At 37.0% G+C, this 24,827-nt stretch overlaps 1 protein-coding gene across 2 annotated transcripts in view; it reads left to right on the plus strand.

Annotated features, from left to right (window-relative positions):
• DNAJC13 (DnaJ heat shock protein family (Hsp40) member C13) overlaps nucleotides 1–24,827 on the plus strand; it is a 129,778-nt gene that overhangs the window by 67,950 nt on the left and 37,001 nt on the right. For both annotated transcript variants that reach the window (XM_066350411.1, XM_066350412.1), the window contains exons 23-36: nucleotides 1,354–1,457; nucleotides 2,024–2,183; nucleotides 3,435–3,497; nucleotides 5,171–5,272; nucleotides 8,022–8,126; nucleotides 8,828–9,030; nucleotides 10,086–10,170; nucleotides 12,715–12,869; nucleotides 13,384–13,429; nucleotides 16,133–16,287; nucleotides 17,617–17,818; nucleotides 19,447–19,562; nucleotides 21,008–21,086; nucleotides 23,403–23,538. In XM_066350411.1, the coding sequence (XP_066206508.1) occupies nucleotides 1,354–1,457; nucleotides 2,024–2,183; nucleotides 3,435–3,497; nucleotides 5,171–5,272; nucleotides 8,022–8,126; nucleotides 8,828–9,030; nucleotides 10,086–10,170; nucleotides 12,715–12,869; nucleotides 13,384–13,429; nucleotides 16,133–16,287; nucleotides 17,617–17,818; nucleotides 19,447–19,562; nucleotides 21,008–21,086; nucleotides 23,403–23,538 (1,711 nt within the window). The remainder of the gene's footprint in view (nucleotides 1–1,353; nucleotides 1,458–2,023; nucleotides 2,184–3,434; nucleotides 3,498–5,170; nucleotides 5,273–8,021; nucleotides 8,127–8,827; nucleotides 9,031–10,085; nucleotides 10,171–12,714; nucleotides 12,870–13,383; nucleotides 13,430–16,132; nucleotides 16,288–17,616; nucleotides 17,819–19,446; nucleotides 19,563–21,007; nucleotides 21,087–23,402; nucleotides 23,539–24,827) is intronic.

Genomic DNA, 24,827 nt, shown 5'->3' on the forward strand with positions numbered 1-24,827 from the left:
TTACTGAATGTTGTCATCTGAGAGGGCCTTCCTTAGCCACCTTATTGAAAAATACACATGCATGTGCACAGCATGCATGCACACACAGACACATACTCTCTCTATACGCTTTCCCTGCTTTATTTCAAATTGTAGCACTTACTATCACACAACTACCATAATTTTTTATGTGCCATTTTTGTAAGGACAGAAGTTCTTTTGTTAATTGTTGTATACTTGATGGCTAGAATATGCTTAATATAGAAGTTGGATGAATTGAATATTCAGAATGTGTATAAAGAAAGTGAAATGGATATATAGTACATAGTTTGTATTTTTAGAAGTCAGTTATTTTTAGGCTTTGGAAAAATTTTGGTAAGCTGGTCAGGAAATTCTTTTTATAATTGCTTGCAAGTCTTTATTTAAGATAAGCAGCCTGAGTACAAGGGTCATGATGCTGCCTCAGCTCCTGATCATGGGCTGTTCTTGTTGTAGTGTGGGGTGATTTGACATACAGAGAGTGAAGACTGTATAAAAATATGTCATACAATGTAGTTGATATGTGGGGAGATGAGGGAAGACCTGCAGTAGCTGTGTGAGTTGGATACACTGTGGCACAGGGCCATTTACACCTTGCTTGGTCATGGCTGAGTAAAGGAATGAAGCAGATTATCCTTGAAAAGTGTTTTGATTCTCTGTTCTCTCAAGTTTCATGGATTCACGTAGTCCTATGAATTTTTATCAGCAAGTTTTACATTCATAAAAGTGTTGTATAACTCTTAATATTGAATTGAGTCACATTAAATAATAATGAATTACCACATATTTTAATAAATGATCAGTTTTCTTTCTGCATTTAAAGGTTGAGCTCTCAGGCCCTGGGTGGTTGGCTCAGACGTACAGTGTCAGCCTGGCATATGGATGTTCTGGGTTCAATTACCGGTCAGGGCACACAGGGGAAGCAAACATGTGCTTCTCCACTCCCTTTTCTCTCTCTTTCTCTCTCTCTCTCTCACGTCTTCCTTCTCTTCCTCTCCCCCACTCTCCCTCCTGCAGCCATGGCTCAAATGATTTGAGCATAGTTGGCCCCGGGTCCTGAGGATGGCTCCATGGCCTCGCCTCAGGCACTAAAATAGCTTGGTTGCCAAGCAGTGGAGCAGTGGTCCCAGATGGGGGCAGAGCATTGCCCCAGTAGAGGGCTTGCTGGGTTGATCCCAGTCAGGGCACATGTGGAAATCTTTCTGCCTCCCTACCTCTCACTTTAAAAAAAAAAAAAAAAAAAAGAAAGTAAAGGCTGAGCTCTCACAGAAGTGATTATGTGGAACTTGGCAAAAATCTATTGTAAACTAATATAATTTGCTTTTCCTAATAAAGGTTAAATATGAGTGCCTGGCAGAGGAAATCAAAATAGGAGACTATTACCTGAGATTACTGTTGGAGGAGGATGAGAATGAAGAAAGTAGATCAATTAAGAGATCGTAAGCTACTCTTTATATCTTGTTATGCTCATCCCCCCCTTTCTGTGCTTTCAGTTACCTGCAGTCAACTGCAGTCCGAAAATATGAAATGGAAAATTCTAGAAATAAGCAATTTATAAGCTTTAAAGTGTGCACCATTTGAGTAGTATGATGAAAGCTTGTGCTGTCCTGTCCGTTCCGTGAATCATCCCTTTGTCCTTTATATCATGTTATGTGTATTTGCCAACTGCCCATTTTCCACTTAGTAACCATCTTAGTTATCAGGTATTTTGAAAGAGAGAAACCATGCTCACATAACTTTTAGTACATTATATTGTTCTATTTTGTTATTAGTAATTGTTGTTAATCTTTTACAAATGCCTAATTCATAAATTAAACTTTATTATAGATATTGTATGTATGTATAGGAAAATAGTAAATATAGGGTTCATTACTGTCTGTGGTTTCAGGCATCCACTATTGGTCTTGGAACGTGTCCCTCAAGGACAAAGGGAGAAGTACTGTATATTTGTTTTCACTGTTAGTTTCATGGCTAATTTTATTGTGAACACTTTTTTTAAACCTAGATATGAATTTTTCAATGAGCTCTATCATCGTTTCCTGCTCACCCCAAAAGTAAACATGAAGTGTTTATGTTTACAAGCCCTTGCTATTGTTTATGGCAGATGTCATGAAGAAATAGGACCTTTTACAGATACACGATATATCATTGGAATGTTAGAGAGGGTAAGGATATCGTCTGAGGAGACTGCTATTTGAAAGTATCATTGGGCTACATGGGGAGGGGTACATGTTAACTTTTTTAAACTACATTTAAATTCTATTTGGTCACCTTGACCATAACTTTCTGCATGAGTTTTTCTGTGATTTACATTATACTTATTTATATATACATATAAATGAGATGAATAGGAAAATGACTAATGGGTTGGTGTTTGTCCATGTCAATTTATTTTTTCAGTTGCTGTTTTTGAACATTTTAGTGAACCATTTGTCAATCTTTAAGTATGGATGAGCTGGACGGATGTGTAAAAGAAACAGTGACCTTTAGAGTCGTATACACTTTTGGTTTTCCATTTTGGAAAAATCTTAACTGATGCTATTATACTAAATTTTAAAGTATGAAGATAGTAAAACTTTTCAACACTACAGTGATAGCCAGTAAAAGGGAAATGAGTTAGCACCTTTTTTTATTTTAGGAAGTTAGTCACTTAACACTTTAGCAGGTAGCTGGAAAGAACAAATTGATCAATTCATCCATCACACAACTCAAGTTTGAGTGTTACCTACTTGTTATAGTGTATACACTTTATTCATTCATTTATGTTTACATTATTCCTATACTTTGATGTAAATTTTAGATTACTGCTTTAGGACCATTTCACCAGTTTTGCAAATTACCATCAGTGCTTATTATAACTGCCTCAGCTATAGATTAGAAAACTGATTCTGAAGGTCACAAAACATACTTAGAAAACAATATAACCAAGTAAAAACCTTATTGTTTGCTGTTATACCAAATCCTAATTCATGTTACTGTAGTGAACCTGAATATTTGTGACATAGCATTTGTAATTTAGGCAGATAAATTTTTGTTCTTGCTTGTGTTTCATGATGTGATTTATGTGAAACATCATTAATCAATTATTTAGAATACTTAACCTAATTTAAGAGTATCATTTGAGCCAATTCATTTATTTTAATTTTTACATATAATCTTAAAGCTATATATTAAAGTAATCTGTTTATTAATTTTAAGATATCTGCTTTTTAAAGGAGATTAGAGAAGTTACATAAAACTTCAGAGAATTGAAAACATTGAGGAATTGTACTAATTGACAGTCTTCTGACTTTTTTTATGTTTAAAAGATGACATTATTTCTTATTGGCTCTTGGTTGATTTTGTCCAGTGATGATAATGTCTAATTTGTCTTTCTGAATAGAAACCTCTGACTAAATTCTCACTTATTTCAATAGTGCACCGATAAACTTGAACGAGATAGATTGATCCTTTTCCTTAACAAGTTGATCCTTAATAAGGTACAGTATTTTTGCATAAATATGTTGTTCTGAAGTTAAAAGAAGTAACAAAAAGATAATTATAGTTTGAGTTAATTATCCAGACATGGTTCTTTTCTTAATCTTCTTAGCTCAGAAAGCTTTGTGTGTTTTCAGCTCCTAGAGGGAAAAGTTTTTTGTCAGAGGTTTTATATATTCTATCCTGATATTACATATACTAATTAAACTAATGATAAAAAATTCTTAGTGGACAATAATGAGAAATCATTAGCTGATTTTTCTTTGGGCAATAGATTGGTTTTTTTTAAGGACTAGATTTCAAGTAAAGTAAATTGCTCAACAGAAAATGGAAAGTATCAATGTACATTTTGATGATGTATACTTATCAGTATGTGTTTTAATTTATCAATATACATGTTCAGATAATTTGAAAACAAAACGAAAAGTTACTTTAAATCTTCACATTTTTTTAAAGACATTTTAATAAGTTTTTGTTTCTAACCAGAATTTATAGTTGTAATATTAAAGGTCTACCAGAAAGTTCTGTCCATTTTTGAAATAAAACAAAATAATTTTTCTTACTGTCAATAAACTTTATTAAATAATATATTTCCACACCAATCCTATCTTCCAAATATTGTCTGAAATGGTTTGCTGAGCTGAATTAAGCCTTTCTGTGATCTCCGATGTTGTCAGAAAAGGATCTTGCTCCAACATGATCTTAACAACATCGTCATCGATCAAAAATGGTCTCCCAGAACGTGGCTTATCAGAAAGGTCGAAATCACCTGTTTCGAATTTTTTGAACCATCTTCTGCATGTCCTATCAGAAACTGTACCTTCACCAAACACTTGCAATAAATTTCTACATGCTTCTGTAGCATTTCTTCCTTGTTGAAATTCGTAAAAAATACAGTGGCGTAAATGAACTTTATCAGTAGCCATGGGTACACTATCACTTCACACATAAGACTAATAATGTGAATCAACTTTGTTTTAGTTAATTTGCTACGTCAGTATGTATATATTAAGTGATAAAAATAGAGAGACACACATGCGCCAGATAAACGTGCTTACGTGTCGAAACTTGTGATAGAAACGGACAGATGTTGGAATAAAGTATGAACAGGTTTTTGTTATTATATTTTTGATACTAATTTGCTTAGTTTTATTCTTTTAGTAAATAATGCAAATGTTTTAAAACAAAGTATAATTAATAAGTCCTAAGAAAATTTAAATTGTGATCTCTTCCTAACTTCTAAGAAATTACCAATTTTATCTTATGTTTCAACAATATACTGGAACAATAAAAGGTTTTTTACTATACCAGATTTTATTTCTGATTGTAGAATAATTTGTTTATTAACCAGGGAAAATGCAGGATAATTGTAGAACCGGAGAGTTTACATGGCTGTTTTTTACTGCTAGAGTTTAATTCATTTGCTTATTTTTATTTTTGTTTTCTTTTGCTCAGAATATATTTAAGTAAAAAATTTTTATGTAATCTGTTTGTGATATAGGCCTTTTAATTTTACCTAAATTTGTGTTCCTTGAGCATAAAATCCTATAAGTACTATCATTTGTATGTTAATTTTTTCCAAAGAGATTCCAAGTACTCTCTTTTTAGAGAGCTTTTAGGTAGTAGTACATACTGGAGAGAAACATTTTAGATTAAAAATGTTTTTGTCTTCTAGAAAAATGTTAAGGATCTCATGGATTCAAATGGAATTAGAACCCTTGTGGACCTGCTTACCCTTGCCCATCTCCACGTAAACCGAGCCACAGTTCCACTGCAAGTATGTGTGCTTGTCTAGAGTTCCCAAGTTTTACATTCTTGGAGTATAATTTTAGCATCAAAAGAATCATAAAAATCTGAAAATATGTCAGTATATGTGATATGTGGCCGTGAATTATTTCTCCATTAATTATAGTACTAGTGCGTGAGAGATTCAAGTCACACAAAAAAGGTAAAAAATAACTGGATGATCAGTCCAAAATGGACAGTAATGAACCAGTTTTATTTTTTCTTTCTCTTTTTTTAAATTTTTTTTCAGTGAGAGAAAGCGAGAGACAGAGAGAAGGACTGATAGGGACAGACAGACAGGAAAGGAGAGAGATGAGAAGCATCAGTTCTTCATTGCGGCTCCTTAGATGTTCATTGATTGCTTTCTCATATGTGCCTTGACTGGGGGGCTCCAGCTGAGCCAGTGACCCCTTACTCAAGCCAGCAATCATGGGCTTAAGCCAGCGGCCATGAGGTCATGTCTGTGATCCCATGCTCAAGCCTGTGACCCTGCACTCAAGCTGGTGAGCCCGCACTTAAGCCGATGACTGCGGGGTTTTGAACCTGAGTCCTCAGCATCCCAGGCTGATGCTCTATCCACTGTGCCACCACCTGCTCAGGCCAGTTTTATTTTTTCAATATCTTTTTTTGTCTTTTAAAGTAACTGCATCGTTAATCTTATTTTGATGAGTGCAAACTTTTTAAACTGTACTTATCATGTATGTAACCAGACCTGTTGGCATTGACAGCCACTGAGAATATATGTTGAATATGAGGACCTTGAAATATGAGGACTGCCGGTCTGTACTGAAAGGCCTCTTCTGATACCTCACTTGTGGAGGGGATCTATACCTAGCTTATTGATGATTGGGAGGGGAGGCGGTTATGCTTTATTTTTTTTTACTCAGTGCAAGGAGATGTATCATTTTAGCTTTTGGCTGAAGTATGAACAGAATGCTATTTGAATACTTATAGTATGGCATTTTCTATTATCAGATATGAATAATAGTAATCATAATGCTTGTATAGCATGACAGTATACCTGGTACTATTCTGGTACACATAATATATTAACTCTTGAAATCCCCAGTAGCCCTCCTATTTTACAGAGGAAGAAAACTAAAGAACAGAGAGTCTCCAGTATATTGTCCAAGGTCAGCGAATAAGGGTCAGTGCCTAAGTTAGAACCCAGAAGTCTGTGCTCTTCACCACTTTATTATCCCTCTCTATATGAGCAACTGAAAGCTGGTAGTTATGAGAGTATTTGTTTTTTTTGGGTTTTTTTAATTCAGTGAGAGGAATGGAGGCAGAGAGGGAGACTCCCGCATGTGCCCCAACTAGGATGCACCTGCAAGCCCACTAGGGGTTGATGCTGTGCCCCTCTGGGACATTGCTCTGTTCCTCAGCCACTGAGCTCTTCTTAGTGCCTGAGGCAGAGGCCATAGAGCCATCCTCAGCACCCGGGCCCAACTCATTTCAAGCCATGGTTGCAGGAGGGGAAGAGAGAAAGAGAGAGAGAGAGAGAGAAAAACGGTGGAGCAGATGGGCGCTTCTCCTGTGTGCCCTGACTGGGATTCAAACCCGGGACATCCACATGCTGGGCCGATACTTTACCACTGTGAACCAACTGGCCAGGGCCAAGGAAGTATTTGTTTTAATAAAATATACTATTTACCTAAAAATTCTATTTTAGATTTTCTTAAACATTGGTATATAGCCTGACCTGTGGTGGCGCAGTGGATAAAGCGTCGACCTGGAAATGCTGAGGTCGCCGGTTCGAAACCCTGGTCTTGCCTGGTCAAGGCACATATGGGAGTTGATGCTTCCTGCTCCTCCCCCTTCTCCCTCTCTCTCCTTTCTAAAAAAAAAAAATGAATAAAAAAAAAACAAAAAAAAAACATTGGTATATAAAATTATGTGAGAATTATTTGTGGTGAGAGTAGTAGATTGAAACTGTAAAAACAATAAAACTTTACTTTAGCAATTTAACTCTTTGATCTCAGATGCTTATTGAAACTTTCAGTTGGAGTGAGTTTGTCCCTCAAAAGAACTACTTTAGTGTTTTGACCATTATGATTTAAGGTTAGTGGTATATGTTAATTTTTGTAGCTATTTGCAATGTTCTTTGCTACTAAAATTTTAGTGCCCTGAGAATTTATAAATGACCATCAGAAATATAAATGTCTTTGAATTTAGCTTAGATTGCCAAGGAAATGTGGGAACCCATTTTCTTCAAATGCATAGTAGTAGGGAAGTAACATTTTTTGGACTGTTAGGTTAGGTATATAACCCTTTTTTTTTTTTTTTTACAGAGAGTCAGAGAGGGATAGATAGGGACAGACAGGCAGGAACAGAGAGAGATGAGAAGCATCAATCATCAGTTTTTCGTTGCAACACCTTAGTTGTTCATTGATTGCTTTCTCATATGTGCCTTGACCGCAGGCCTTCAGCAGACCAAGTAACCCCTTGCTCGAGCCAGCGACCTTGGGTCCAAGCTGGTGAGCTTTTGCTCAAGCCAGATGAGCCCATGCTCAAGCTGGTGACCTCGGGGTCTCGAACCTGGGTCCTCAGCATCCCAGTCCAATGCTCTATCCACTGTGCCACTGCCTGGTCAGGCTTACCTTTTAAAATAAGGTCTCCTAAAACTTTAGGTGAATTTCTAAAGAAATAAAATCAAAGAAGTTAGCACTGTGTAACTTTTTATGACATATGTCCCCTTAAATTTCTTTCTTGAAAAATAACTAAATCTTTTTACAATTTAGAGCAATGTAATTGAAGCCGCTCCAGATATGAAAAGAGAGAGTGAAAAGGAATGGTACTTTGGCAACGCAGACAAAGAAAGGAGTGGCCCTTATGGATTTCATGAGGTTTGTGTCTCAGAGGAAATTTTCATTAAAGTCTTACCCTATCTTTTTCCCTCATGGTTAGCACACATAAAGATTTTGGAATATATTTAAATTATAATTTGCATTATTGTTATCAGCTCCAAGAGCTCTATTCTTCCATTTCCACACAGAGTGTTAGATGGCTTATATTTCTAAAGAACACGCATACACACACTCAAAATCATGTCATCAAACTGTTCAAAAGCAGTTGGTATGGTGGTAGCACTCAGGATTTTAATGAATTTTATCTAACAATTGCTACCTTAATAATTTTGTCAAACTATAATGCTTCTTTATGGTATGAATAGGAAATTTTAATATGCAGTCAAAAATTTATTAAAAATTGCCTATACAGTCCAAAGGCATTTTCTGTATTAACATCTGCAGATGTTTTGTCCTGCCCTCTCATCCTCAGCCTCCCAATCTCAGTCAGAATGTAGCCAAAGATAATTTTATAGAAGACCAAAATTTCTGTTTGTGTTATTTGGTAATTTTACACTCTTTCTACTGTTTTTATTTTTTCCATTGTTTCCTATACTCTACAGGTTGACCAGCTAAATGGTTATTTTCTTTTATTAGTATATAATTTAGTATGTATTTACTATAAAATAGAAAACATTAGTAAGCCCTTTCATTTTGCTTTATTTGTGTGTTTGTAATAATGGTGACTTGCTTTCATTTAGATGCAAGAATTGTGGACCAAAGGAATGTTAAATGCAAAGACCAGGTGCTGGGCTCAAGGCATGGATGGATGGCGACCACTCCAGGCAATACCTCAGCTTAAGTGGTGTCTGTTAGCCAGTGGACAGGCTGTGCTCAATGAAACTGACCTTGCTACCCTTATATTGAACATGTTGATCACAATGTGTGGATATTTTCCAAGCAGGTAAAATGTAATTGTACATTTCCATGGTTAACAGGGACTCTTAAATATCTTCTCCCCATTTATAAGGATGCTTCTTCTGTGATGGCTTAGGGTTACTCTGGTGATTTAGAGCAAAGGTGTTCCATTTGTGGTCTTGGGGGGAATGCTGCTTTGAATATAGGAGCTTTTTGAAAAAGATACATAGAAATAATACAGAGATTATATTGATGAAGTAGCTCAAAAGCATCTTTCTCTAGGAGACTACAAATAATGGTATTAAATTGAGGCTTACTGGATGCATTCTAGCAACAGTAACATTTGCTATTCATGTGAATCAGTTATGAACTTTTAAAATAAGAATGCTGTAGTCAGTAGACAGTGCTGAGTGCCAGCTCAGGTTAGGCGCTCCTGGTCTAAGAACATGAGTCTAGGCCCACGTCTTGCCCCACTTGACAAGTGAAGGTGAGAATTGGTTATCCAGTGATAATTGGACTTATGAGCCTAATGAAACTTTTCTGTCTATAAAATACTTCCATAGACATCAATCTGTCTTATTACTGTACTAAAGATATTTTGTGATGGAAATTACTGAGAACTTGTCAGTTTTATACCACTTGAGGCTTTTGTGGTTCTAGTTCTCCTTAAAGTACAGATCAGACTTAAAGCCACATAAATAGTGTTTAGAAGTAAGGTAGCATTAAATTAAGACTATACTTGAAAAATACTGAGAGTAAGTAAATTAAGGTTTAAATTTAAGTGACAAAGTTTGCTATGCCCTTTGGGGGGAAATATCCACTGGCAGTGTTGGACAGCACCAAGTTCCATCAAATAATAAATAAGAGTCTTTGGCTCTTCTAGGGTACTGTTGTTCAAGGAAATCTTATGGAAGGAAATGAAGTCATATTAAGCAGCCAAATAGATTTAAACCAAAATACCTAATCATGTTCCAAGCTGTATGAGAGCTTAGTCTTCATTAACAAAAAAGTAAGGTAACATGCTTCATGCCTAGTAGAATGCTCTGATCATGTAAATTTTAGTAAGTATATTAAAAGCTGACCTTAGAAAATGTTTTCTAGGGATCAGGATAATGCCATCATTCGGCCTTTACCCAGAGTGAAAAGACTGCTGTCAGACAGTGCTTGCCTTCCCCATATCATTCAGGTGAGCTGCTTTCATGTTAATAATATTTTCAGAGTCATGTTCCTTAATTAATTTTACTATGAGCCCCAGTCATTGTTTCATGGTAGTCTATTCCATTTTCAAAGAACCTGAACACTGAATTCTATTTATTTCACTACTGATTGAGTTGATATTCTGAATAGACTGTGGAATATTGTGTATCCAGGAACCTAAACTTGGGAAGCCTCCAGATTCCAGAATTATTATCAAAAGGTTTCTCTTGTTATCCATTCTTAAATGACAGCATTGTAGTAACTGAAAGGTGACGCGGTCTGGTTTGTGGCACAGGTGGTTGTTAGGAGCATGGGGAAGCACACCGTCAGGCCACAGATGTGGATATGGTACGTTCTGAGCTGTCTTGTCAGCTGCCTTAGAGTTTCACTCATCTTAATTCATGTTTTCATGGTTAGCAATTGATATAAAGCATGGAGTTGGGATTATGTAGTATATATACTAAAGTATCCTTTTTTTCCTCATTATTCTGCTCTTTGGTAATTTTAATGCTGCCTAAACTCCAAATGAACATTAAACTCAAATAAGTCAGGTCCCAGAGATTTCAGGTTAATGTTTTCCTCCTATTGATTATTCTGTTGTCAGATCTATTTTTTAATATTAATTACACATGGTGTGACTTTTAAATATACACATTGGTGTGAAAAGGGAAAGGAGAGTTAGTTTGTGTATTTTTGTATTCAGGGATAGCTGAGTGGCTGTTGGAAGTCACTGATGAGGAAAGACTGAAAACAGTGACAATGCCCTATCAACTTTTCTTCCCTTTTTGCCAGCTTCTGTTATTTAAGCATGTGTACATTTCAGTATATGTCTGCTTTTCTGTTGTGTACATTTCTGGTGCACTGCAGTTATTGTTTCTTATATTCCAGTAACCTGCCGCCCCCCCATCCCCCTCTAACCTAGGACTATGCTGTGTGTGGGGGGGAATGATTCATTTGTTTCTGTTCTGGAACCTCTTGGCATGTAGGTGAAGGACCATTCCTGGCAAATCTAACTCTCCCAAATGTTTTCCAAGACCTATGAAACTAAAAGGGAAGAAGTACGCATAAATGCTGATGACTTTTAGGCCTGGAAAGGGTGACTGAAAAATTTTAAGAGATACGGTTAACATAACATGAAGCATAGGGTAGGAAAGATGTATTTTAATTAACCAAAGAATTTTAGTAATATCTAAACAATTAAAATGATTTAGAAGAATTTATATGCCTCCTATATATTTTTTAATACTGAGTTCAAAAAATATTTTTGAGAAGCTGTTTTGTTTTTCCTTAATTTTCTATGGGAAGCCATAGTCATACTAAGCAGTCATAGTTTTCAGGAACATTATATTGGTTGGTACAGATTTTTGTACTTCATTTGACTTTAGAGTAGTCACCAGTTTTATTGTTTGATACAAGTTTAGATTTTTTACATGTGCTCTAAGATGCCACTAAGATACCAGTGAATGTCCTACATCTTCTACTATTGTCACAATTTCAGATATTTGAGGGTTTTGCCTGGTAATTTCTATATTTTTGTTTAAGCCATGTTAGGTCCTAAATTACAACCACCATTAACCCTAGGGAAAATCCTGTGTTACTGTATCTGTTTTTCCTTTGTAAAATATGCCATAGTACTAAACACTTAAATACCTTGTTAACAGTAAGATACCAAAACACAGAAAAGTTTAAATTATTTACTTAAAGACATATAGCTACTCAGTCTCATATCTGAATCTAGAACTTTGACCACCTAATCTGATCTAGTACTTACTCTTATTGTGAATTTTTTTACTAGTAACATTTGACCTCAAATTGGGGATTCTTTGGAAGTAGTTGTTTATACAAAATTGAAACGCCACTTTCAGTAAGATAAAACTAAATTTCATTATCAAGTGTTATTCTAGCAATGCTGTATTATCTATTTCATTAGCCCAGGTATATTACTGTGGTCTCAGATATTTCCATTAGTATTGTCAGCTCAAATTTCTGAAGACCACAGTTTCTTTGGTACTTTCTGGTGGTAGGACTACTACTACTGGTATTGGGTTACAGTCTTGCCTTCTTCCTGCACTTGTAAATCTGTTCTTTGCTGTTTCTTCAGTAGCATTCCCTGCTCTGCCCCTTGAATTCTCAAAGACTGCTTTTTGAGAGGGACGTTTCACATCCACTCAACTGAACTGAAAATAACCCGAAGCGTTGCTACTTTTCTTTTTTCTTTTGCCATAAGATTCCTGCAGAAAAGACAGCTCTCCCATCAGTCATGATAAAACAGTTTTAGGCACATTCAGACTGTTTCTGAAGAACTTCATCAATTCTAGTATTTTACATCTTTGCATAAATGTTATAAAATGAATTACATTTCAAATCTTTTCAGAGTTTTATAGACAAGCTTGCTGAATCCCACAGATTTTTATTTGGTAACTTAACTACATGTAAGAAACTAGAACCTCAGCACAAGAAATATGTAAATCTAAAATGAATAATAATACTGCCAGTTTTTTACAAAACAGTAACAAAACATTTTCTTTTTTAGCTACTGCTGACCTTTGATCCTATCCTTGTTGAAAAGGTTGCTATTTTGTTATACCATATCATGCAAGATAACCCTCAGTTACCTCGTTTTTATCTTAGTGGAGTATTTTTCTTTATCATGATGTATACTGGTTCCAATGTGCTTCCTGTGGCTCGGTAAGAACTCTAATGAAAATATATTTTAAATTATTGCTTGCATTGTACATGGAGAGATTAATGATGTGCGTGTGTGAGCACATTATTACTTTTATTAAATTCTTCATTATAAAAGTATTTTAGATGTCTGAAAATTTAAAAATTACAATAATGATGGAAATGACTTTGTATTACACCACTTTACCACATTTAACAAGAATTTTATCACCTAGTATTTTGATATACATATTTTCTGTAACCATATTTATATTGTGCATGCAATTTTGTTTTGCTTTTTTATTAAAATTTGATAATTTTTCACATTATTGCATAACTTTAGTATGACCGTAATTTTAAAACCTTTCTAATTCATTTAAGTTCTTGCCTTAATTAGAAATTAAACATTTTGGTGATACAGATTTACAAGTTACCTTTTATGATTTTATATATGTATATAAAGATCTCATCTTCAGAAAAACTACTTTACTAAATCTAAATGAGTTCCTGTGTCTGATAAGTAATTTCTTCCCCCTAGATTTTTGAAGTACACACATACCAAACAGGCTTTCAAGTCAGAGGAGGTAAGCTAGATGAATGCTCTGAACACTTTGTTCCCACTGGGTAAGCTCTCTTGGCAGCAAAGCTGTGTCAGTTTACTGGATTATTATGAGCACTTGAGGAAATTCACTTTTTATGTTTATTCACTTTTTATGTTTGTTTGGTGGTCCTTACAGATAGAAAGTCTAAACTAAAATATTATTTTTTAAGTTTTTGTTGTTTTTTATTAAGCAAGGGGGTGGGGACAAATGGGTACAGACAGGCAGGAAGGGATAGATGAGAAGCATCAATTCTTTGTTGTGGCATCTTAGTTGTTCATTGATTGCTTTCTCATATGTGCCTTGACTAGGGGGCTACAGCAGAGAGTGTGACCCCTTGCTCAAACTAGTGATCTGGGACTCAAGCCAGTGACCCTGAGCTCAAGCTGGTAAACCCGTCCTTGAGCTGGATGAGCCCGCGCTCAAGCCGGCGACCTTCGGGGTTTCAAACCTTGGTCTTCTGCTTCCCAGTGCGATGCTATTCACTGCCCTTCTGCCTGGTCACGCTTTTAAGGTTTTATTTATTGATTTTAGAGAGAGGAGAGAGGAGGTGGGTAAGAGTGGAAAGCATCAACTTGTAGTAGTTGCTTCTCATATGTGCCTTGACCAGGTAAGTCTGGGGTTTTGAACCAGCGACCTCAACATTCCAGGTCAATTCTTTATTCACTGTGCCAACTCAGTTCAGGTGCTAATATGTTTTTAATGAAAATAAATGTTGCTCATTAGACTTAACATTGAAATTGAAGATGTGAATTATAACCTGAAACCATTGTGAATATAACGGTTCCCTTTGTATAAAATTTGGATTAGTAATTTTCATTAATAGTTCATTATATAACTGAGTCTCATAAAGTCAGCTAACATTCAGTGCAACTTCAACTTTTTTGTTCAGATTTCAAGGTGGCAGAAATGCTAAGTTTGTCTTTTAGAGCTACTTAATTTTTAAAGTGCTTTCAAGTTTTCTTGCCAATTTACTGAGGAGGAAACGTAGGAATTCCAGAGAAAGATGAGACTTATTCAGGTAGTTTTGATAACCTGAAACTTTATACTTTTGCAGAGATACGTATTGTCAACGCATGACTGAAGGATATTTTGGATTTTGTTAGGCTTTTTTCATGGGGACATTGGTTTTCAGGTTTTACTGAGAACAGAAGAATAAACAAAACCAGACCATTCTTTAGGACACTAACCAAGGAATATTACATCACCTTGACACTAGACCAAACTGCATATAGCATAGCCCGTGAGGCCCTAGAAAGTTATCTAATATTATTAAAGTGATAACCATGGTTGTGTAATTTTTATAGCTTTATAAAAACAGAAAGTGAGAATATAAAAGAGTTTTAAAAAAATTGCCTCCAATGCCAGTACCTTAATGTAGGATTAGGCATGTGGGGTGTAATTTTTTTCTATATGTGTATATAAGTATGCACGTATAATCTTCTAATCAAATTTTATAATATGAGAAACTATATGTATTTCACCTAACAATATTTTGAATAACTACAACAAAATAGTGTTTATATCAGAACTCTGGATGCAGGAATTACTGAACAGTAGTATTGTAAAGAGCATAACATGGCATTCTTCACCCAGAAGTTAAACAGATAGTAAATTTATTACTTTTATTGGTGAAAAACCTGAAAAATACTCATAATGTGATTTTCCTTTGCACTAACTGGTAAAACCATGTCTGGGTTTTTACTACTGTCTCTTTGTCAGATTCTAGAGAAATAAAACATCCTCAGTTTGCCTAGAAGGAAGAAAAGTACTTAACTGTCTTTAGGATTTTATTTCCATCAGGTAAATAAATGAGTTTAAAAGTTTAAGTGTGATCATTATCCTGACTCCATTTGACCATACAGAGAATATGGAGTTTTATAGAACATTAATTATACTGACTTTAAATAGAAATCCTCCATCTGAATCCTGGCCACCCTTCATGACAACAGTCTCTCTAAGACCTGGATTTTTTTTCCAGTGAAAGAGAGACAGAGAGAGGGACAGATAGAGACAGGCAGTAAGGGAAAGAGATGAGAAGCATCAGTTCTTTGTTAGTTGTTCATTGATTGCTTTCTCATATGTACCTTGACCGGGGGCTCCAACAAAGCCAGTGACCCCTTGCTTAAGCCAGTGACCTTGGGCTCAAGCCAGCGACCATGAGGTCACATCTGTGATCCCACACTCAAGCTGGCAACCCTGCGCTCAAGCTGGTGAGCCACGCTCAAGCTGGTGAACCACACTCAAGCTGGCGACCTTGGGGTTTTGAACTTGGGTCCTCTGGGTCCCAGTCCGACACTATCCACTGTCCCACCGCCTGGTCAGGCAGACCTTGATTTCCTGGACTTAATTTGTTTTTGAAAACAAAAGTAGGTACTGGTGGGAACTGCAGCCAACAATGCAACACAAAATAATTGGTGTAAATCTTTTCCACGTCTTCCTTGTGTTGTGCACTGCTGATCAGCATGGTCAGAGGCCAGCTGGTAGCAGGACAGCTGAGGAGGGTTAGACTGCTATTCTTGCATAGCCAGTTTACACTGGAGACCTTGCACTGCACATTTTGCCATGTTTTTTTCTAAATTTTCAAAACACAGAAGCAGTTTATTTAGTTCTCTCTTCCTAAATGTTCGGTAGGAAAACATGGGCTCTAGTGTTTCTGACTACATTTTGTTTTGTTTTGTTTTATAGTCAAAGGGGCAAGATATTTTTCAAAGAAGTATACTTGGCCACATTTTACCAGAAGCAATGGTTTGTTACTTAGAAAATTATGAGCCTGAGAAGTTTTCTGAGATTTTTCTTGGAGAATTTGACACTCCAGAAGCAATCTGGAGCAGTGAAATGAGGTAAGTAGCCAGTTGATTATATTTTCACTCAGAACTTTGTATCTCTTGCTGTTTGGTTTACTCATATGAAAAGAACTGTTCATTTAACTGGTTGCATACCTTAAAGCTGCAGTAGTCATTGGTGCCAGGTCAAGTGACAAGGCCATGGCTTTTTTCAATTCTAACATGATTTCACAAAATTACTGTAATAGAGCTTTATATAAAAGTAGACCCTATTTTCACTGGTGCTCCCTAAGTCAGTTTGTAGAGTTGATAAAATGTTAGGCAATGAACTAATACATATTTATGGAATATATAGAGATAAAATCAAGACGTGCTTCTTGGGGATTGGGAAATAAAACTGTACTCCACTCAAAAAATTGCCCACGTAGAATGGACCAGGCCAGAGATACTCAGAGTCAGGGCTCCATAGCCAGAACATTTTTACTTTAACCTGAAAATAGTATTTCTAACGAATGTCCTTATTAGGAAGAGAATGCCATAGGAAAAGCCTCTGGAAACCAAGAAAAGGGAGAAGCCCAAAAGCAGATGTCAGTGTTCAGACAAGCTCTGTGCAGTGAAGGCGTGGCACTTCATAGTTCATATGTCAAGGCTGCCTCTCTGGAGAACCCCTCAGTCCTCTCACCTCGATTGCAGTTCCCTTCTGAGGTTAGGCGTTTACGCTCCTTTGGCTAACTTCACACTCACAGTGCCACCTGCTGGTTATCATTTGGATTCTCCAATAGGTTGACCTATAGGGTTAGCATGTGCTTGCCACCAATTTGAATATATTCTGTATGATAGTCATATTTTTCATTGAGAAAAATGTATAGGAATATGAATAAGTTTTAGCACAGTTTTTTTGTATAATATTTTTCTCCTGAGATTGACTAATATGCCTCCCCCATCTAAAAGATATAGCTCTCTGAGCACTGATCAAATCAAGTTTTTACTTAGCTGAGAGCTAGATGCCAGACTGTGGAAAGTTAGCATTTAAGTTCTATGCAGTGAGCATCTTTGGTGTAATAGCTGATTTGAGTTTCTTGGCTGTGCCCGTGTTCTGCAAGCAGATTTTATACCATTTGACCATCTCATAACCGATTTTTCTGAAGGAAGAACTGGTAAGATATGCCTTTTTCTCTATGGTCTTTTTCGTAGATAGGTATTACAAGTAGTTTATATCCCTTGAGAGTTTTTACATAATAAGTTTAGAATAATCTAACATTCATAAGGTATCCTAAATAATTGAGTTACTCTAAAGAAGACCCATGTAATTTTCTTGCATGATGACCTATCTTCTATAAAATCAAATAACTCCGTCATAATGCTTGGAAATTTTTATAATTGTAGGCGCCTCATGATAGAGAAGATTGCTGCCCATCTTGCTGATTTCACACCTCGTCTTCAGAGTAACACGAGAGCACTTTATCAGTATTGTCCCATCCCAGTTATCAACTATCCACAATTAGAAAATGAACTATTTTGTAATATTTATTACCTCAAACAACTCTGTGATACACTCCGATTTCCAGATTGGCCAATTAAAGACCCGGTAAGTTAGCAGATTAATTTGTGCCTTGTTAAGTGTAAAAATAGCCTCTAATCACTTCAAGGTATTTCTTCCTTCTATGATAAGAAGGATAACAGCTTTCTTAAAAATTCCCTTTTACTTTAAGTACTGTATAACTCTGAGCGTAGTCAGTATATTTGAGTACCAAATATATCAAACTGAAAGATAATTTTATGAGGGAATATTAAGAACTTTACAGTTTTGATCTCCTGTAATTAAAAAAACAAAACAAAACTTAACATGTATATAACATAATGCTATATATTGGTAGAAGCTTGTCTTTATAGCAGATTGATTAAACTCACAGATGTAGGAGTTAGGTGGTATGGGATTGAGTCTCAGTTTGGCTGATACATAACATTGTATATTGCTTGACTTCTCTAAGCCTCTGTTGTGGTAATAGTACTACTGCTTATGATAACAACTATCTCATGTGGTAGTTAGGGAGATTGAGAATTCACATAAAAACCATAGCATAATTTCTGGCACACATGCAAGGCAGTAAGTGTGACCTGCTTATTTGTATAGTAGTATCTACTACCTGCCTGTTCACAGTGCCCTTAGGACCCCTCAGGCTGAAGCCTTTGGGTATCTACTGGAATAAGGTGGGCCTGGGCGCCCATTGTTGGACTGCTGTTATAGCAGAGGATATACCATTATCCTTACCATCAAAAGGTTTTAGAACAATTGCCACGTGTGCCATCAGGCACTATCTCTTTACAGTGTTCTGACCAAATGAAGGCAGTTAGACTCAGATGCTTGTTCTGGATTCAACAGGAGATAGTTGAAAAAATACGGGCTAAAAGCCAGACCTAAGTTTGAATCCAGCTCTATCCCTCATTATAACTGGGAAACCTGTTGCTATTTCTCAAAATCTCAACGTTTTCATAGATTATTGAGAATTTTTTGTGTGTGTGAGTTAACTACATCTGTAAAGCACTTAGATCCTTGGTGTATAGGCGTGCAGGAAATGTTGGATCTCTTCTCACCTCCTTCCTACACTCCCTTGTGTTATTATTTCTGCATACCGATTGTTTAAATGCCTCCATGCCAATAACTGTGTTGGATCACCTTGAGAAGCATGCCGCCTTATACTGCTTTCTTTCTTAATACAGTGTAGTATCTACTAATTTCAAAAATTTCCATACTTTCTGAATGTTTTTCTAACATATTTAATTTTATTTTTTTTATTTTATTTATTGATTTTAGAGAGAGGAGAGAGAGATGGAGAGAAAGGAAAGGGGGGAGGAACAGGAGGCATCGACTCATAGTAGTTGCTTCTCGTATGTGCCTTGATCCAGGCAAGCCTGGATTTTCGAAACAGCAACATCAGCTTTCTAGGTGTAGGTTTTATCCACTGCACCACAGGTCAGGCAACAAATATTACTTTTAAAATAGAGGAATATATCCCTGTAACAAATACCTTGCTGCCTAACTAACTATTCAAGAGTGCTAAGAAGGTGATTTTGGTTGTGTTTCTGAAAGCTGTTAATTGGAGAGCTAGAAATGTCAATTTAAATAACTATAGCCCAAGAATTCTGTAGCTTACAAATTATATTCTGAAATCATTTTATTTTAATAGGGATAAATTTTAATTCTCTGTCTTTAAGGTTAAACTTCTAAAAGATACCCTTGATGCCTGGAAGAAGGAAGTAGAGAAGAAGCCACCTACCATGTCAATAGATGATGCTTTTGAAGTTCTTAATCTCCCTCAAGGACAGGGACCGTGAGTTGTTTCAGTGTTCTCTTCCCTCTTCCTCTTGCAATTTGTGTTATGCATGAGGAAGAGATTTTAAAATAGTATGCCTGAGACACTAAATGACAGAGCTTTGGAAAGATTGCAGATTCACTTTTATCAGTGGTGTTCTATAGTGCAGTGGTTGGCAGACTCATTAGTCAACAGAGCCAAATATCAACAGTACAACGATTGAAATTTCTTTTGAGAGCCAAATTTTTTAAACTTAAACTATATAGGTAGGTACATTCCTTATCGAAGTGGCGCCCGCACGTGGTATTTTGTGGAAGAGCCACACTCAAGGGGCCAAAGAGCCGCATGTGGCTTGTGAGCTGCGGTTTGCCGACCACTGTTATAGTGGGATAGATATGTTAGTTAAAAGACATGTTCTTACATATAGACTGAATTTCTACATTTTTGGCAAGGCTGATAGTTAAAATAACTTAGAATTTTAGAGTTTAAAGTGATATTTTGAAAAATTACTTTTTTTTTTTTTTTTTTTTTTTTTTAGTGAGGGACAGACAGACAGGAAGGGAGAGAGATGAGAAGCATCAATTTTTTGTTACAATGCCTTAGCTGTTCATTGATTACTTTCTCATATGTGCCTTGACCTGGGAGCTCCAACAGAGCGAGTGACCCCTTGCTTAAACCAGAGACCTTTGAGCTTAAGCCAGAAACCATGGGGTCATGTCTATGATCCCATGCGCAAGCCAGATGAGCCCGTGCTGAAGTCAGCAACCTTGGGGTTTCAAACTTGGGTCCTCAGCATCCCAGGCCAATGCTCTTTCCACTGTACCACCACATGGTCAGACTGAAAAATTACTTTTAAAATAATTTCTTATTTCTCAAACCCCCAAATACTGTTTTGTATTGGAAGTAAATGATAACCTTGCATAGGAAAAATTTAGGTTTTATCTTTTATATGTCAAGATAACATATAAGCTTAAATTTAAATGGGTTTAATTTGATACCTAATATATGATCATATACAATAAATATAAGGTTCTTTTTTTTTTTTCCAGTGAGGTGAGGGGAGGCAGAGATGGGCTCCTCCAGCACGCGATGCTCTCTGCCCATCTGGGGCATTGCTCTGTTGCTCAGCAACCGAGCTCTTCTTAACATCTGAGGTAGAGGCCATGGAGCCATCCTCAGTGCCTGGGGCCAACTTGTTCCAATTGAGCCTTGGTTGCTGGAGTGGGAGAGAGAGAAGTGAGAAGGGGAGGGGTGGTGAAGCAGATGGGTACTTTTCCTGTGTACCTGACCGGGAATCAAACCTAGGACATCCACCCACTGGGCCAATGCTCTACCACTGAGCCAACAGGCCAGGGCAATAAAGTAAGGTTCTTAAAATAAAAATTTAGATGATTGTGGAAGTATTTTTTCTTGCACCTTACTGCATAGAACAACTTCATAAAACAGCTTTTCCTATTTAACAGGCATGATGAGAGCAAGATTAGAAAAGCTTACTTCAGACTTGCACAGAAGTACCACCCTGATAAGAATCCAGAAGGAAGGGTATGTACCACCTTTGGAATTAGGGCTTTTGGGTTGACTTCCTTTTGCTCTATTACTGTTTTAGGCAGAGAGCAGGTACACTCATCCTCTGTTCCAGTATCTGTCTGCCTCATGACATGTGCCCAGTGTGTGTATGACTTCTAGCCCGTGTTTTCTGCATGAACAGTCTTCCCACAGTTTACCAAAAGCACTGCCCTTGATATTAGTAGTTTAGGGATTTTATTCTCTCTCCTTACCCCTGTCTGTTTGAGAATTAACTCTAATGGGCAGCCATATAAATAATTGAAATTAGGATTGTGGTTGAATTTAATTCATTTGTAGGCAATGCCATTGCCATCCAGATTATTTTGTCTTTCTTTTAAAATTTTTTCATTAATTGATTTGAGAGAGAGATTGATTTGTTGGTCTGCTTATTTATGCATTCGTTGGTTGATTCTTGCATGTGTCCTAACTGGGGATCAAACTCACAACCTTGGAGTATTGGGACAATGCTCTAACCAACTGAGCTACCACAGCCAGGGCCTGTAATACTCTTTTCTTATGACATCCCATTTCTTTTCTAACTGAAAACATAGAAATTTTGGTTCAGAAATAAAGTCGTCTGCTGCCAGCATTCCCTGATCCTGCCTCTCCCAGCTTTTTATTAAAATTCTAATTCATAAAAGATGAAATCAGGTAAGAATCGCTAAAGCTAGGACTGATTGTTGTTAGAAAGTTGAAGTAATTTCCACTGATTTCAAGTTCAATGTTGTTTGTCTAGACAGACAGTATTTCTGAATAGGAAACCAGCATTGAAAAGATGCTGCTGGCCCTGGCTGGTTGGCTCAGAGGTAGAGCATCAACCTGGCGTGTAGAAGCCCTGGGTTTGATTCCAGGTTAGGGCACACAGGAGAAGCGACCATCTGCTTCCCCCCCCTCCCCTTCCCCCTTTCTCTCCCCCCACTCCTCCCCCTCCCTCTCTCTCTCCTCCCTCAGGCAAGGCTCAAATGGCTTGAGCCAGGTGGAGTGGGGCCCTGAGGATGGCTCCATGTTCCTACCTCGGGTGCTAAAATAGCTTGGTTGCTGTGCAGTGGAGCAGCGGCCCCAGATAGGCAGAGCATAGCCCAGTAAGGGGCTTGCTGGGTGGATCACAGTCTAGGTGCCTGTGGGAGTCTGTCTCTCTGCCTCCCTACCTCTCACTTAATACAAAGAAAAGATGCGACTTTTATGTATTCAAGACATTTTAAATCAAAAGCTTGGGATAGTTTTCAGAAGATTTTGGCAATTCAGATACATTTGGGGGAGAGAACAACCAAGATAGAAACAAATTTGGAATCAGTATTAAATTACTAGCCTTAACCTACTAGATGTTATACTCTATAAAGCTACAGCAGTAAATATGCTACTGGCACATGACACAAGAATCAATATAGATTAAGGGACATAATACAGTGTAGTAGTTTATGAGTATAGACTTAGGAATTAGATCTGGGTGTCTTCTCCATCTCCAGTTGACTTTGTCGCCTTAGGCAAGTAATTTAACATTTTCTAAAAAGTGAATATAATAATGGTACACACTTCACATGGCTGTTCTGCAGATTGAGATAATGAATGTAAAGCACTTAGCACAGTGTCTGCCATAGTACTCAGTAAATAGAAGCTCTTACCATAATTATTTTTATAAAAACTCAGAGACTGCCTGACCCAGGTGGTGGTGCAGTGGCTAGAGCGCCAGACTGGGACGCAAGGACCCAGGTTTGAAACCCCAAGGTCGGCTTGAGCGTGGGTTTATCCAGCTTAAGCACGGACTCACCAGCCTGAGCTTGGGGTTGCTTGCTTGAGCATGGGATTATAGACATGACCCTATGGTTGCTGGCTTGAGCCCAACATCGCTGGCTTGAGCAAGGGGTCACTCTCTCTGCTGTAGCCCCCCAGTCAAGGCACATATGAGAAAGCAATCGATGAACAACAATGAAGAATTGATGCTTTTCATCTCTCTCCCTTCCTGTCTGTCTCTATTTGTCCCTCTTTCTGACTCTCTCTAAAAAAAAAACACCCAAAACTCAGAGACTATCTCTAGTGTGTAGCAATTTAGTATAATATTTATGGTATAAACGAGTAAGACATTTTCAGTAAGTGATATCGAGATCATTGTATAGCTATTGAGGATGGGCAGTTTTGCTTTAAAAGTGTACCTTCTAGATTACAGTTGGAATGAATTCCTTAATGTAAAAATAGTAATAATAACTAAAGAAGCTGCTGGTAAAATACAGACCAGCTTTAGTTATCATTTGAGATGTTCCAAATTAAAAGTTAATGATTTTTGGTTCCACACAGGATATGTTTGAAAAAGTAAATAAAGCATATGAATTTTTATGTACCAAATCAGCAAAAATAGTGGATGGACCAGATCCAGAGAATATAATTTTAATTTTGAAAACGCAGAGCATTCTCTTTAACCGTCATAAAGAAGGTAAGGCATGTGCTATTTTCAAATTTTAATTTACCCTCCAGCTAACTTTACCACATTAATTTGTTTCTACAATATATTTTAATAGATTTATAATTATTATGGCAAAAGCTTCTTGAAATTCTATTTTAGATACAGCAGAAGAGTACTTTTTCATAGGAAGGCCCAAAATGTTGTTTATTTTATACCTTCCACTTCTTAGTACGTTTTTTAATATTTTGCATTTCTAACAGTTTTTATCATTCCTTTCTGAAGGACATTTCCATTCTGTGGAGGTACTTGGTGATTTTTTATGTTAAGCCATTTAGCAGCAAACATATAAATGAGATGTAAAATGGATCTGGCATGATTCAAGGATCATTCAGTGTTCACAAATCACATATGTATATAAAAGACCGCCTGTCATGACTCCAAAAGCCTCTAAAGGCTGCAACAGTGTTTTGGTCTTAAAAAAGCAACAGAAGCCTGACCAGGTGGTGGCGCAGTGGATAGAGCATCGGACTGGGATGCGAAAGACCCAGGTATGAGACCCCGAGGTTGCCAGCTTGAGCGCGGGCTCATCTGGTTTGAGCAAAAGCTCACCAGCTTGGACCCAAGGTCGCTGGCTCAAGCAAGGGGTTACCCAGTCTGCTGAAGGCCCGCGGTCAAGGCACATATGAGAAAGCAATCAATGAACAACTAAGGTGTTGCAGCGCACAACGAAAACCTAATGATTGATGCTTCTCATCTCTCCATTCTTGTCTGTGTGTCCCTGTCTGTCCCTCTCTCTGACTCTCTCTCTGTCTCTATAAAAAAACAAAACAAAAAAAACCCCAGAAACTTCAAATGATCGTATACTTCCCATCACACTCTTATTTCCTATGATAGCTGTCAAAACCCTTGGTTTGTAAAAACAGTGTTCTAGATTAAATAGTTGTGATTGCAGGGCTCAGGGTTATTGGGAATTTCTACTGTGTTTGCAGAGCCATTAGCAGTAACCCTAACAGTTGCAGCCAAAGAACTTGGAGTATGTTGAAAACTTTTTTAGGCTTTGTGATGGGGAGACTTAGGTTCAAGGTGGCAGGTATCCATTGTCTTGGGAACTGAACTTGATTACAGCAGCAAGTGAGAGATCCATTGGCTCTTTGTTGGGAGAAAAGGAAGAGAGAAGAACAGGAGATCTGACATAAGTAGATTGGAGTGTTGAGAAATAGAAGACAAGTGAGGTTGTAGTTTAAGTACATATTAGAGGGGACAGCATGGGGATCTAGCAGTTGGGTCATTAGAGAGTAGTGACTGTTCACTTTTGCATA

This window comes from Saccopteryx leptura, chromosome 10 (assembly GCF_036850995.1).
Source record: "Saccopteryx leptura isolate mSacLep1 chromosome 10, mSacLep1_pri_phased_curated, whole genome shotgun sequence".
Lineage (NCBI taxonomy): Eukaryota > Metazoa > Chordata > Mammalia > Chiroptera > Emballonuridae > Saccopteryx > Saccopteryx leptura.